Genomic DNA, 12,918 nt, shown 5'->3' with positions numbered 1-12,918 from the left:
CCTCCTGCCTTTCTGTAAGTGTGATCTCTCCCTCCTTATCTGTTATACGAGCTCCAGAGCTGAAAATAAACATAGCAAACAGTAAGGGAAAGGGCGTCTCAAAGGTACAGTGCTGGTGGATTTCACAGAAGGGATATCTTCCCTGCTTGTGAGTGAAGTGTATCTAACTGTGCACCTGAAACAGGGAATAATATGGCTGAAAAAGACATCAGGGGAGCCCAAAAGATACTTGTTCCTTCACAGTTTTGATTGTATAAAGAAGCACAGCCATTGTGAAAACTTTTGTTGAAAACTCAGGTACGCTTAAGCATGGCATTCTTCTATTAAACTCAATGGGTTGACAATGTAGCAAATGGACACGCAAGTCTTTATTTTTCCTGCTGCGCCACCACAGGTAAAATGAACCATTATACCGATTTGGTTATAAATGTATGAAGTGTATACTGTATATATATCTCCTACAGGAGAGTAGTCTACAATTTATATGGTAGAGTGAATACCTGATAGGGAAAAAGTGATCATTCACCCAGTGGCCAAAAGTGGAATTACAATTCTATTGTAAGAATTTTTATACCCTGCAGCATCACCGCAGGCGAAATTAAGAATTACACCGTTTCTATTGAAACCAAAGGGCTTTCCATGTAACAAACAGACATGTAAGTTTTAATTTTCCCTGCAGCCCCTCCACAGGTAAAATTAAGCACAGATTTTGTTACAAATGCAAGATGTGTGCATTTGTATATTGTAGAGTGAATACTCGCCATGGAAAAAGTGACCATACACCTAGTGGCCAAAAGTGGAACTACAATTATATTTGAGACTTCTTATTCCCTGCAGCACCACCACAGGTGAAGTTGAAAATTACAAAGTTCCTAGTCAAATCAACAGGCTGTCCATGTAATATATGGTCACATGGGACCTCCAGATTGTATATACAGTAGTGTCTACTCTGGCTAATAGACTAATGTGGGATCCCAATATATAAGGGTCCATTGCATTGTGCTATCTTGAACTTGTCCATTGGACTTCTAAAGTTGTCTTGAACTGACCAACATTTTTTGGGTATTTTCTCCAGGTTGTAACCTAGTGGAGAACCTATTGTATTGGCCATTAGTACATTTTACCATGCAGGTCAATGTAGTGTGAGACTTTACATAGTACGTAAATGCAAGCGAAAAGACGAAAGCGTTTTTGGATACAATGGAAACATCTTGTTGTTTCTCGGATCAAGTGATGTATAAGCAGACATTCTCCGTAGGATTCTGGGTCATTTATAATTTAGGGCGATGTTAAACTGATTTACTACCTGGGGCTAAAACAGTGAAAGCATCTGTTACATCACTTACTTTACAAAGAACTGACTGCCATGGTGTCCTATGGAGGTCACTTGTATCTGAAAGTCTTAGGCTACTTTCACACTCGCGTTTTGTGTGGATCCGTCATGGACGGATCCGTTCAGATAATACAACTGTCTGCATCCGTTCAGAACGGATCCGTTTGTATTATCTTTAACATAGCCAAAACGTATCCGTCTTGAACACCATTGAGAGTCAATGGAGGACGGATCAGTTTTCTATTGTACCAGATTGTGTCAGTGAAAACAATGGGGATCCGTCCCCATTGACTTACATTGTGTGCCAGGACGGATCCGTTTGGCTCAGTTTTATCAGATGGACACCAAAACGCTGCAAGCAGCGTTTTGGTGTTCGTCTCCAAAGCGGAATGGAGACTGAACTGATGCAAACTGATGCATTCTGAGCGGATACTTTTCCATTCAGAAAGCATTAGAATGCAAACTGATCCATTTTGGACCGCTTGTGAGAGCCCTGAATGGATCTCACAAACGGAAAGCCAAAACGAGAGTGTGAAAGTAGACTTACCACCACCATGTAAAGCCCAGAGTGATTTATAGGAACCACTGTCCTCTGTCTCATTGGATATCTGATGGCTCAAAGAGGTAATTATTGTAGCAGCACAGTATATATGTGTGGGGTCTAGGCATGGAGGTAATAAATAGGGTAGATTCCCGTCTGAGGTCACCTTGCTGTGGTGGGTGGGCACTGATATTGTTTTTATCAAAATATGTTTGTTAAGAATCTCATGTTTATTTATCATATGGAATGTGGTATTAGATTATATATATATATACTGTAGATATTGCATTTAGTGCTTGAAGAGTGCTTGAAAACTGTGGCCATGCACATCCAGTTATCTATTCATCATATCATGCAGGACATGTTTATCAGTTTTGTGTCTGTTTTTGTCCTCTGTCTCAACCTATTTCATGCGGTGTTGATCCAGAAGAAGAGCCCTGTGCCGATGGTCCTTATTTAGGGAAAAGAACATACATGATATGTTTTGGGATAACCTCTTATATGTTGATTACGTGTGTTTGCATCTATGTAAGCATATGAATGTGTGTGCATGTCTATCAGTAACTATGTATGCATGTGTGTGTATGTGCATCAGTGTATATGAAAGTATATATATATATATATATATATATATATAATATATTGGGAGGAAACCAGAGTACTCAGAAGAAACCCATGTATTGGTGTATATGTGTGTATGTGCATCTACGTACATGTGTGTCTGCTGTATGTACATGTACCTTTGTTGTGTGCATGTGTGTATGAATATCTATGTACAGTATATTTATGTATGAATGTGTGTGTCTATGTGCATGACAGTGAGTGTGAATGCAGTATGAACAGAGCCTGTGCGTTTCTGTATACACTCTATGTGTGTTTATCTCTGTTAATATATATATATACAGTCAGCCACTTGTTAAGGAACCAAAAGTAATGGGACAATTGTCTTCTCAGCTGTTCCATGGCCAGGTGTGTGTTACTCCCTCATTATCCCAATTACAATGAGCAGATAAAAGGTACAGAGTTCATTTCGAGTGTGCTATTTGCATTTGGAATCTGTTGCTGTCAACTCTCAAGATGAGATCCAAAGAGCTGTCACTATCAGTGAAACAAGCCATCATTAGGCTGAAAAAACACAACAAAACCATCAGAGAGATAGCAAAAACATTAGGCGTGGCCAAAACAACTGTTTGGAACATTCTTAAAAAGAAGGAACGCACCGGTGAGCTCAGCAACACCGAAAGACCCGGAAGACCACGGAAAACAACTGTGGTGGATGACCGAAGAATTCTTTCCCTGGTGAAGAAAACACCCTTCACAACAGTTGGCCAGATCAAGAACACTCTCCAGGAGGTAGGTGTATGTGTGTCAAAGTCAACAATCAAGAGAAGACTTCACCAGAGTGAATACAGAGGGTTCACCACAAGATGTAAACCATAGGTGAGCCTTAAAAACAGGAAGGCTAGATTAGAGTTTGCCAAACAACATCTAAAAAACCCTTCACGGTTCTGGAACAACATCCTATGGACAGATGAGACCAAGATCAACTTGTACCAGAGTGATGGGAAGAGAAGAGTATGGAGAAGGAAAGGAACTGCTCATGATCCTAAGCATACCACCTCATCAGTGAAGCATGGTGGTGGTAATGTCATGGCGTGGGCATGTATGGCTGCCAATGGAACTGGTTCTCTTGTATTTATTAATGATGTGACTGCTGATAAAAGCAACAGGATGAATTCTAAAGTTTTTCGGGCAATATTATCTGCTCATATTCAGCCAAATGCTTCAGAACTCATTGGAAGGCGCTTCACAGTGCAGATGGACAATGACCCAAAGCATACTGCAAAAGCAACCAAAGAGTTTTTTAAGGGAAAGAAGTTGAATGTTATGCAATGGCCAAGTCAATCACCTGACCTGAATCCGATTGAGCATGCATTTCACTTGCTGAAGACAAAACTGAAGGGAAAATGCCCCAAGAACAAGCAGGAACTGAAGACAGTTGCAGTAGAGGCCTGGCAGAGCATCACCAGGGATGAAACCCAGCGTCTGGTGATGTCTATGCGTTCCAGACCTCAGGCTGTAATTGACTGCAAAGGATTTGCAACCAAGTATTAAAAAGTGAAAGTTTGATTTATGATTATTCTGTCCCATTACTTTTGGTCCCTTAACAAGTGGGAGGCACATATGCAAACTGTTGTAATTCCTACACCGTTCACCTGATTTGGATGTAAATACCCTCAAATTAAAGCTGACAGTCTGCAGTTAAAGCACATCTTGTTCGTTTCATTTCAAATCCATTGTGGTGGTGAATAGAGCCAAAAATGTTAGAATTGTGTCGATGTCCCAATATTTATGGACCTGACTGTATATATATATATATATATATATATATATATATGCATATATTTATATATACAGATGTATCTATTCCTTTTTTCTGTCTTGATGCCCTTTCTGTATAACAATGGTGCGTTAAATACATTCTTTCAAAGGCTCTTCATGTCTTTCATGGAGAAATAACGCACTACACTGGCTCACAGATATATATATATATATATATATATATATAGTGTATATATGTTTTTTTCTTCGGCCTTCGGCATTCTAGATTTGCAAATACAGCAAAAGACACCCTTTTTTCAAACCCCCCTCCGATTGTTTTATAAAAATGCATAAATCACATTTCCAGGAACTCGCCCAATTTACGGTCCTTGTTCCCCAGAGTATCATTTCACCTTGCTGCCTCAGCAGACACTCATTGATCTGACCTCCAGCATTCGGGCCCCGCAGTTTTCCTCTGCGCTGATACATTTTCATAACTCACAGGCGCTGAGTGGATGCTCAGTCATGCATCTCCTATCCAAACAGCTGGGAGAGCAGCACCGCAGAGCGCTTCCCACTAATACCTGTATCATTACCAACCATTTATGGGGTAATGTAGCCTTTCCTGTGATTCAGTATGATTACACTCACTGCCATGCTAATGGACGATGGCATGCCTGATATAATGGTCGTCTTATTCCCCCCACAGGGCCACTTATCTTTCCAATTTGTAAGATGGAGACCGAGCTTACTTTCCTTCAGCAAACATAAGCTCTTTTAATGGGACAAATAAAACGACTGCCGACTTTGGTCAGTGACTACCTGGAGAATGTAATTTAGCCTCCATACCTGTCTCTTACATGAATGCGTCATGTAGCATCCACTATGGTCATGTCAAACAATAGAATTCCTTCAAACATTACATAGCAATGTCAATATGACATTCCTGTTCCTACCCATAGGGGGCAGTAGTATTTCTCATCCTGCCTCTGTACAAGAATCCCTTACAGTCAATGCTGCATACTGTGCCCTTGCATGGGGCCACCGTAGATCACTATACTGTACCCTAGAATCAATACTTCTAGAGGGGGATGCCTCTGTAATATTAGAGCACGGGCCTCCGTAAATCACTATACTGTACCCTAGAATCATTACTTCTAGAGGGGGATGCCTCTGTAATATTAGAGCACGCCACCATTTTTTTCTTGTAAATACTCACAGAATAATGCAAAATTAGATTCACATAGAAGTACATTATACCTCCTCCAAAAATATATATATATATTGCAAAAAAAGGTGGCATGTAAGCCACTTTCTCCCTCTCTGTCCTCAGTTCTCCTGTGATCAACATCAGCAGGGTGAAAGTAAAGTGCCGAAGAAACTTAAATGGATGTTCCCATCTTAGACTAGTATGGCATATTCAACAAAATATGCCATAAATATCTGACAGATGAGAGTCCAACTTCTGGAAGTCACACTTATCTCCAGAGAATGGGTTCCCTGAACCCAATCCTGCCTGAGGAGAAAGCCTCTGATCAAAGCTTTTGGGCACAGATTGAATGGAAAAGTGACCATAGAAGTGAATGCATAGAGCCACAATCATGTCACTGGACTCCATTAGCTGCCTCATCAAGTGGAACAGAAGTCACTTAGTCATGGAGCCTATACATTCTATACATCCTATACATCTTTAGTGCAGATGACTTGATAGGAACCATGAAAGAAATGGAAGTTTTTTGTAAGACGTAAGAAAAGGTTATAGAATTATATCTTTTACTTTTAAATTACGGAATGAGATTGTGTTTGATTCTTCCCTGATTTCAAATTGTATTCGAGAACAAAGGATGGGAACAAATATATTTAATCTCATTTTTTTTAACACCATTTTATATATTTTTGTTGATGGCAAATTCGTTCCTTTGAATTTATCGTCTTTTGTCTGGTAGTGGTTTCGATATAACGCTGTGTCTCGCTGACAATAGAATTTCTCAGGCACGCATTTATTTTTCACTTTGCAAGAACCAAGCAGTCAAATAAAAACTTTCTGAAATAGTCATCTTATGTGGTTCTTAGAGATAAATTATCAAGATATTTTATTATGTTAAATTACATTGTGTATAACGGCTCCTAAAAACAAAACTCCTACGAACAGAATAGAAAAAGTATGAAGGTTTACTGCAGCTGAGGTCCCAAAATTTCAATGGTTTCTAAAAAAGAAAAGCAAGACCGTAAGGGAGTTTTAAAGATTTTTAAGAAAGAGAGAGACTAGTATACAAATGTGCGTCTCTCAACAAATTCTTTCTCATTATTGAGAGCCTCTAGTATGCTGAGTACATTTGCATAGTATTGTAGTATTGTAGGCCAAGCAATGGCCCTCTGGGTTTCTGAGAAATATATTCAAATTAGCTTTCCTAAACCTATCTGATGCCAGATGTTAGACATGGTAATTTGCATAATTTCCCCCAGAAATCAAGAGGAGCATTGTCCAGCCTACAATAGTCATCAACTGGTCTCCTTTATAGAAATAGTACCCACCTTCCAGAAACCAGTCACTACGAAGGCTATTTGTATTGTTAAAATGCACCCAAAAAAACAAAAAACAAACAAAAATAAACTTTAAATAAAAATCTTCTATAGTTTTGTGTATAAAACTCCATGGTTACAGACTACAAGCAACACCTGTTAGACTTTGTGATAGTTACAGGGAGAGAACGGCAGCAGAAAGGACATGCACCCTCAGCTGTGATAGGGAGAGATCTGCAAGAGAAAGTACATGCCCCCGAGCTGTGATAGAGAGAAATCTGCAGCAGAACAGACACGCCCCCTGAGCTGTGATAGGGAGAGATCAGCAAGAGAAAGTACATGCCCCCGAGCTGTGATAGGGAGAGAGCTACGGAAGAAAGTTCACGTCCCCTCATCTGTGATAGGGAGAGAGCTGCAGCAAAAAGGACACACCCTAAGCTGTGATAGGGAGAGAGCTTTATCATTATCTGTCTGGTGCATATAAGGGGAATTAGTCTGTGTTAGGGGCACATAAGGGACATATAAATCACTGTAGTACGGAACGCTATAGGGATTAGATAAAACGAATACTTTATTAAGTTTACAAAAAATGTGTGAGGAAAGGAAACCTACTAACTATATAACAAATTCCTAAGTGACCAGATCTATCCACGGATCCTGAGGCGGATCGAGGTATCACATGGAAAGCCACGATCAGCGGTACCGCTCAGGTGTGGATAAGGTCACCAAGAAATCCACTTCTGGTGCACTACTAATGGTTGCAACACCACGCCTGCCGGCTGTAGTAATCTGACACAACCAAAAGTGTGTACCGTGGCACGGACGAGGTGCTCTGCTCAATCACCCAGTTTAGATGGCCCTGGACTAAATTAACAAACTAATCCATTGATAAACATCTACTCATTGGACCCGACCAAGATCAAGAACCACCTGTTCAGAGATATGAACCAGAAGCCTGATTGTCGGCCCTGTGAGCACGAATCAAGAGACACTAACTACCTGGGTGTGAGCAAAAGGCTTGAGTGCACCTGTTCACATACTACAGAGGGCTGGATAGACGCAGACCACTTCTGTTGTGTGAACGCAAATCAAGCGCAATTCAAAAAACATGGGTTTGCCCCCACTGATCACTCGACGCATTTCGCCATGTTTGGTTCGTCAGGAGCATAAAATGTGGGTAGAAGGACAAACAAACAAGTGAGCTGCTAACCTCAGTGACAGAGGCTGCAGCTATCAGCACTGAATGGCCGTACGTGGCCGCAAGGACACGTGCTATATAAGGAGGAGACTCCTCCCCTCTTCTGGATCAAGCCCCTGGGGTGGCCAATAAGGAAGCAGGAGGCCGCAACAACCAACCCGCCCCACTTACCCGCTCCCTCTGTGAGACGATCACAGGCGAATGTCAAAACATTTGCATACTTAGTGTTAGAGTGACCAAACGGCGGCTTAAAATCAATAAGGCAGCATAGCAATACAGGCACAGGGATCATTGTCTTATTCTGGTAGGTGGTCAAGTGTAGTAATTATGATAATTAACTACTGTAGTTGCTGTCACTGCGTCAGGATAACCCCAAGACATAAAAAGTCCTGGATTGTCTTGAAATATAGGGGTGATGCATCCTGTGACTTGTCATAATGTTACAAGGTGACTCACAGCGTACCCAACTTTAAGATGAAAATATAGAGTGGGGCAGGATATATCGTATCCTCATTTGAATATAAGCCAAAAGCACTCCCCATGGTAGTATGAGACAACCTATATGCATCAGTGCTCAAAGAAAGCAGACAAAGGAGTTATACTCATTGAGTCCCTGCGGTTGGAGTGTGTGCAAGCGGTAAATCCACTGTGTCTCTTTTTGTAACAATCGCTTGTCAAAGTCGCATTGCCACCGTGTAAGGTGAATGTATGTCTCGCAATTGGGGTGTCGGCACCCTTGCGGATGTCATTAAGATGTTCCCTAAAGGTTTTTCCCACATACTGTTTTCCACAAGTTCAAGTGGCCAAATATACCAACCCTCTAGTCCTACAATTGACAAAGGATCGAATGGTGAACGTTTGCTCTGTTACCCTTTGAGGTTGGTACTCAGCCAAGTGGTTGTAGTGGGGGCTTGAAAGAAACTGTGGACCAGACGATCTCTTAGATTGCGTCCACGTCGGTACGTTATCAGAGGTCTTCTACCAGATGACCAATATCGGGGTCAGATTAAAAAATACCCCAATAACTGGTGAGTAATTCTCTTACCGTGTCGTGTGCCTCGTCATAAGTGGCCACAATGCGCAATTGTTCAGGCCCAGATGGTCCTGATTTAGGTGTCAACAAGGTGTCCCGATTCAAGGCCAAGGAGTGTTGATAGGCCTTGGCTAACACGTGTTGTGGGTATCCCCTACGTCTGAATCTTGACTGCAGATCATTAGAAGCAGCTCTGAAGTCAGACATCCTGGAACAATTGCGCCTTACCCTAAGGTATTGTCCTTTGAGAGTTCCTGTCCACATAAGGGACACCATGTATGTTATGGGGGAACATAAGGGGGCATTAGTCGGTGTTGTAGCACATATGGAGAACAGCATTGTGTTGGGGCAGATAAGGGGGCATTAATATGCATTGTAGCGTATAAGTTTATGTAGGGACACATAAGGGGGCATTATTCTTTGTATGGGGGCACATAAGGGGCATCATAATGTGTAAGGGGCACATAAGGGGGCATTATACTGGTGAAGGGGGTATATAAAGGGCATTATGTTAACGTTGTGACACTGGCGGAGCTTAGCGGTGATATGGGGTGGAGCTTAGCTATCTGCAGGGTGCTGCTTAAAGGTTTGCCAGGAGCCAACTCTGCTTGGAGCCCCAGAAATGCCAGTTCCCTCCCTGAGTCCAGGATATGTCATCTAATACAGCTTTACCAGAGCACAGCCGGGGAATAGGGCACTGTATAAATATAAAAATTAGCGATCTGGATTCTTTATCTGGAGTAGTATTCATGTCGTGTTGCAGATTATAGTCCTTATTGGAGATGACAGACTCCCCTTAGCATGCTATGCCGTTAGAGTTATGCTAATGGAGCAAGGGCTGCAATTACCACCCAAAAGACAAACTAGGGAGGGGGGGGGAGACGCTAAAAAGAAGCAACTTCTGTCTCTTTGGAGACACGTGACCTGCTGTATTAAAGCTATAAACAAAGTTCATAAAGAAGATACTATTACAACCCAAAACAAAAGGCCGCGGTACTTTATTATAATAATAACCGCTGCAACTTATTATATACTTCTAATACTTCAGCCGTACATTATCAATTCCATCTACTCCGAGAAAGCGTAATCATGACAGCCCAGAAGTAAAGGAATGCAAATAAGCTCTTAAGTGTCCTCACGCCGATTAAGGAGCTCACTCCCCAAGGAGTGATAGTAACTCCCAAAGCCTAGAAGTAAGAACGGCCGAGTTACTACATGACTGAGCAATGCTCTGAGCAAAGGGAAACTAATTCATCATTTCTATTAGGCCTGTAAAGCCGCCTTGTGTCAAGACAAAACATAAAATAGCCTTTAAGTAACAATTATAAGACGCATTTCAATGGACGTTGAGCGAGGCCACCTACCCATGACGCTGAGCTCTGCAGAGGCACTGCTGTTCTCGCTTTTGTAGGTAACCAGACAGGTATATGTGCCTGAATCATCGTCCGTCACGTTAGTAATTAGTAGATTGCTGCTTCCAAGGAGAGAATATTTTCTTGTCCTGAAATATATTAAGGAGTTGACGATGTTGGAGGTCACACTGCATAAGATACCATACAAGATTTACAGGGGGCATTATACTGAAATATTAGTTTTGTTTGCCTAAAGAGATTTTCTGAGACTTAGATACGGATGCAGCCGGTTGTATTATTATAACTCGAGATAAGCGAATTGAATCCACCAAAGTGGAATTCGATCCGAATTTCAGAATAAATTCGATTCGCCTCGAAGCCGAATTTCCTTGTGCTTCGTGGTAGCGAATCGATTTAACCTGCAATAGTCTTAGGCTGGGTTCACACTTGAGCGTTTTACAGCGCGTTCAAGCGCGCTGTAAAACGCTCAACACATGAAAACCAATGCTTCCCTATGGCCCTGGTTCTCACTTGAGCGTTTTACAGCGCGTTTGAACGCGCTGAAAAACGCCCTACGCTCAAACAAGTTCTTGAGCTTCTTTGGGGCGTTTTGACGTGCGTTTGTGGCCATAGGACACTGCAGTCGATCACACAAACGCGCGTCAAACGCGCGTTTACTATTGCAAAAAACGTGCATAAAAACGCGCGACAAAAACGCGTGTTAAACGCGCATATCAAATACGCTCAGGTCTGAACCCAGCCTTAAAAACAAAAAAAATTAGCTCCTCAATTTGTTCGCGACGGGCCGGACGCCGCCATCTTGATTGAAGATCTCGGCAGAGATCCTGTGCATGGTGACGTATGATGTCACCACGCCGGCTTGGGTGATGAATGACGCCATCTCGGAACGTGCGAGAGTTCGTGCCAGATCTTCAAGCAAGATGGCGCCGACCGGCCCGTCGTGAGTAAATGGAGACGGTAAGTTTGATTTAATTTTTTTATGTTAATTTTATACTGTTACTCTCAGATCATGTATGAACGCGGCATCTGAAATGTACAATGACGGGGGCAGCGTTGTCACAACTCCCTGTCATTGCACCCTCTACATAGTAATTCATCACGGAGCAAATTTTTTTCTAAAATTTGTCAAAGCAGCCGATTGGAATTTTATAAAACTTCGCACATCTCTAATTATAACGGAAGCGTTTTGCCGATCCCATGAGATCCCATGCATCGGTTTTGTGACCGGCATAGGAATGCAACAAACGGAATGTATTCTGGTGCTCTCCCTTCCGGTTTGTTCAGTTTTGTCCCCTTTGACAATAAATGGGGACAAAACTGAAGTGTTTTCCTCCGGTTTTTAGAGCCTATGCCGGATGCAGATGTGAATGCTACTCCTTAGTGTTGAATGAACAGACATTGACAGGTCTGTACAGGAAAAAGCTGAACTGGTTGCAAGACATGAAAGTCAATTCAGATGAAATTACTGTATTAGGCTACTTTCACTCTAGCGTTTTAGTTTTCTGGTATTGAGATCCATCATAGAGGCTCAATACCGGAAAAAATGCTTCTGTTTTGTCCCCATTCATTGTCAATGGGGACAAAACTGAACTGAAAAGAACAGAATGCTCCAAAATACATTCCGTTCCGTTTAGTTGCATTCCCATACCGGAGAACAAACCGCAACATGTTGTAGTTTGCTTTCCGTCCTGGGATGCGGAGCAAGACGGATCTGGCATTATTCCCAATGCAAGTCAATGGGACGGATCAGTTTTCTCTGCCACAATAGAAAACGGATCCGTCCTCCATTGACTTTCAATAGAGTTCATGATCCGTCTTGGCTATGGTAAAGATATTACAACCTGATCCGTTCATAACGGATGCAGACGGTTGTATTATCAGTAACGGAAGCGTTTTTGCTGAACCCTGCCGGATGCAGCAAAAACACTAGTGTGAAAGTAGCCTAATCCAAAATGACAAAGAAAATTTTTAGAGGACTGTTTTCTCTACCTAGTTATTTGTTTGTTTGAAAACCACACGTATTCTGTATGATTGCATTTACTTCATTGTTCTTTGCTGGGTTTCCAAGCCCCTTTTTGCCTGGCAGTCCTGTAATTTCCCACTCTGCAGTCAGTGAAGTGTATGATGTATCTTGAAAAAAATACAAGTCTTTTCCAATGGAACAATCCAGCAAAATCAGAATTAATGATATCTCAGCTTGCAGGTGTTACATGTTATCTCTTGCACTTTCCGCAAAGTTGTCATTACATCTGAAAGCTGCATATTCTATGAATTTGTAATGATTGAAGAATAACATGCCGCCTTTCCAAGACCTCATAAAAGGAAAGTTAGAAGGCAGAATTATACCGAGTAATAAAACGCAATGTATTAAATACAATTCTGCCACTAAAAATATAAGAGAAGAAATAAAATGTAGCTATAGTGAGAAATTCCTACTGCTGGGAGACAGGAATACAACCGTGAGTTGGAGCGGAAATTGGTAACAAATGGTAATATCTAACGGATTTTTGTTTTCAAGGTCAGCGCCGACCGTATATTGGCTTTTTGGTATGCCATTTTATACAAAACGGTCCGCAGAAATCAGGTTCAATCTGT

The 12,918-nt window shown here is 41.7% G+C and overlaps 1 protein-coding gene across 1 annotated transcript in view; it reads right to left on the bottom strand.

Moving 5' to 3' along the window:
• The window catches only part of DCC (DCC netrin 1 receptor), a 507,302-nt gene that overhangs the window by 386,999 nt on the left and 107,385 nt on the right, over positions 1 to 12,918 (bottom strand). The window contains exon 7 of the mRNA XM_040419605.1: positions 10,315 to 10,445. Coding sequence (XP_040275539.1) covers positions 10,315 to 10,445 — 131 coding nt within the window. The remainder of the gene's footprint in view (positions 1 to 10,314; positions 10,446 to 12,918) is intronic.

Source organism: Bufo bufo, chromosome 2 (assembly GCF_905171765.1).
Source record: "Bufo bufo chromosome 2, aBufBuf1.1, whole genome shotgun sequence".
Classification (NCBI taxonomy): domain Eukaryota; kingdom Metazoa; phylum Chordata; class Amphibia; order Anura; family Bufonidae; genus Bufo; species Bufo bufo.
Note: the sequence above shows the minus strand (reverse complement) of the source record. Positions and strands in the feature narration are given on the sequence as shown.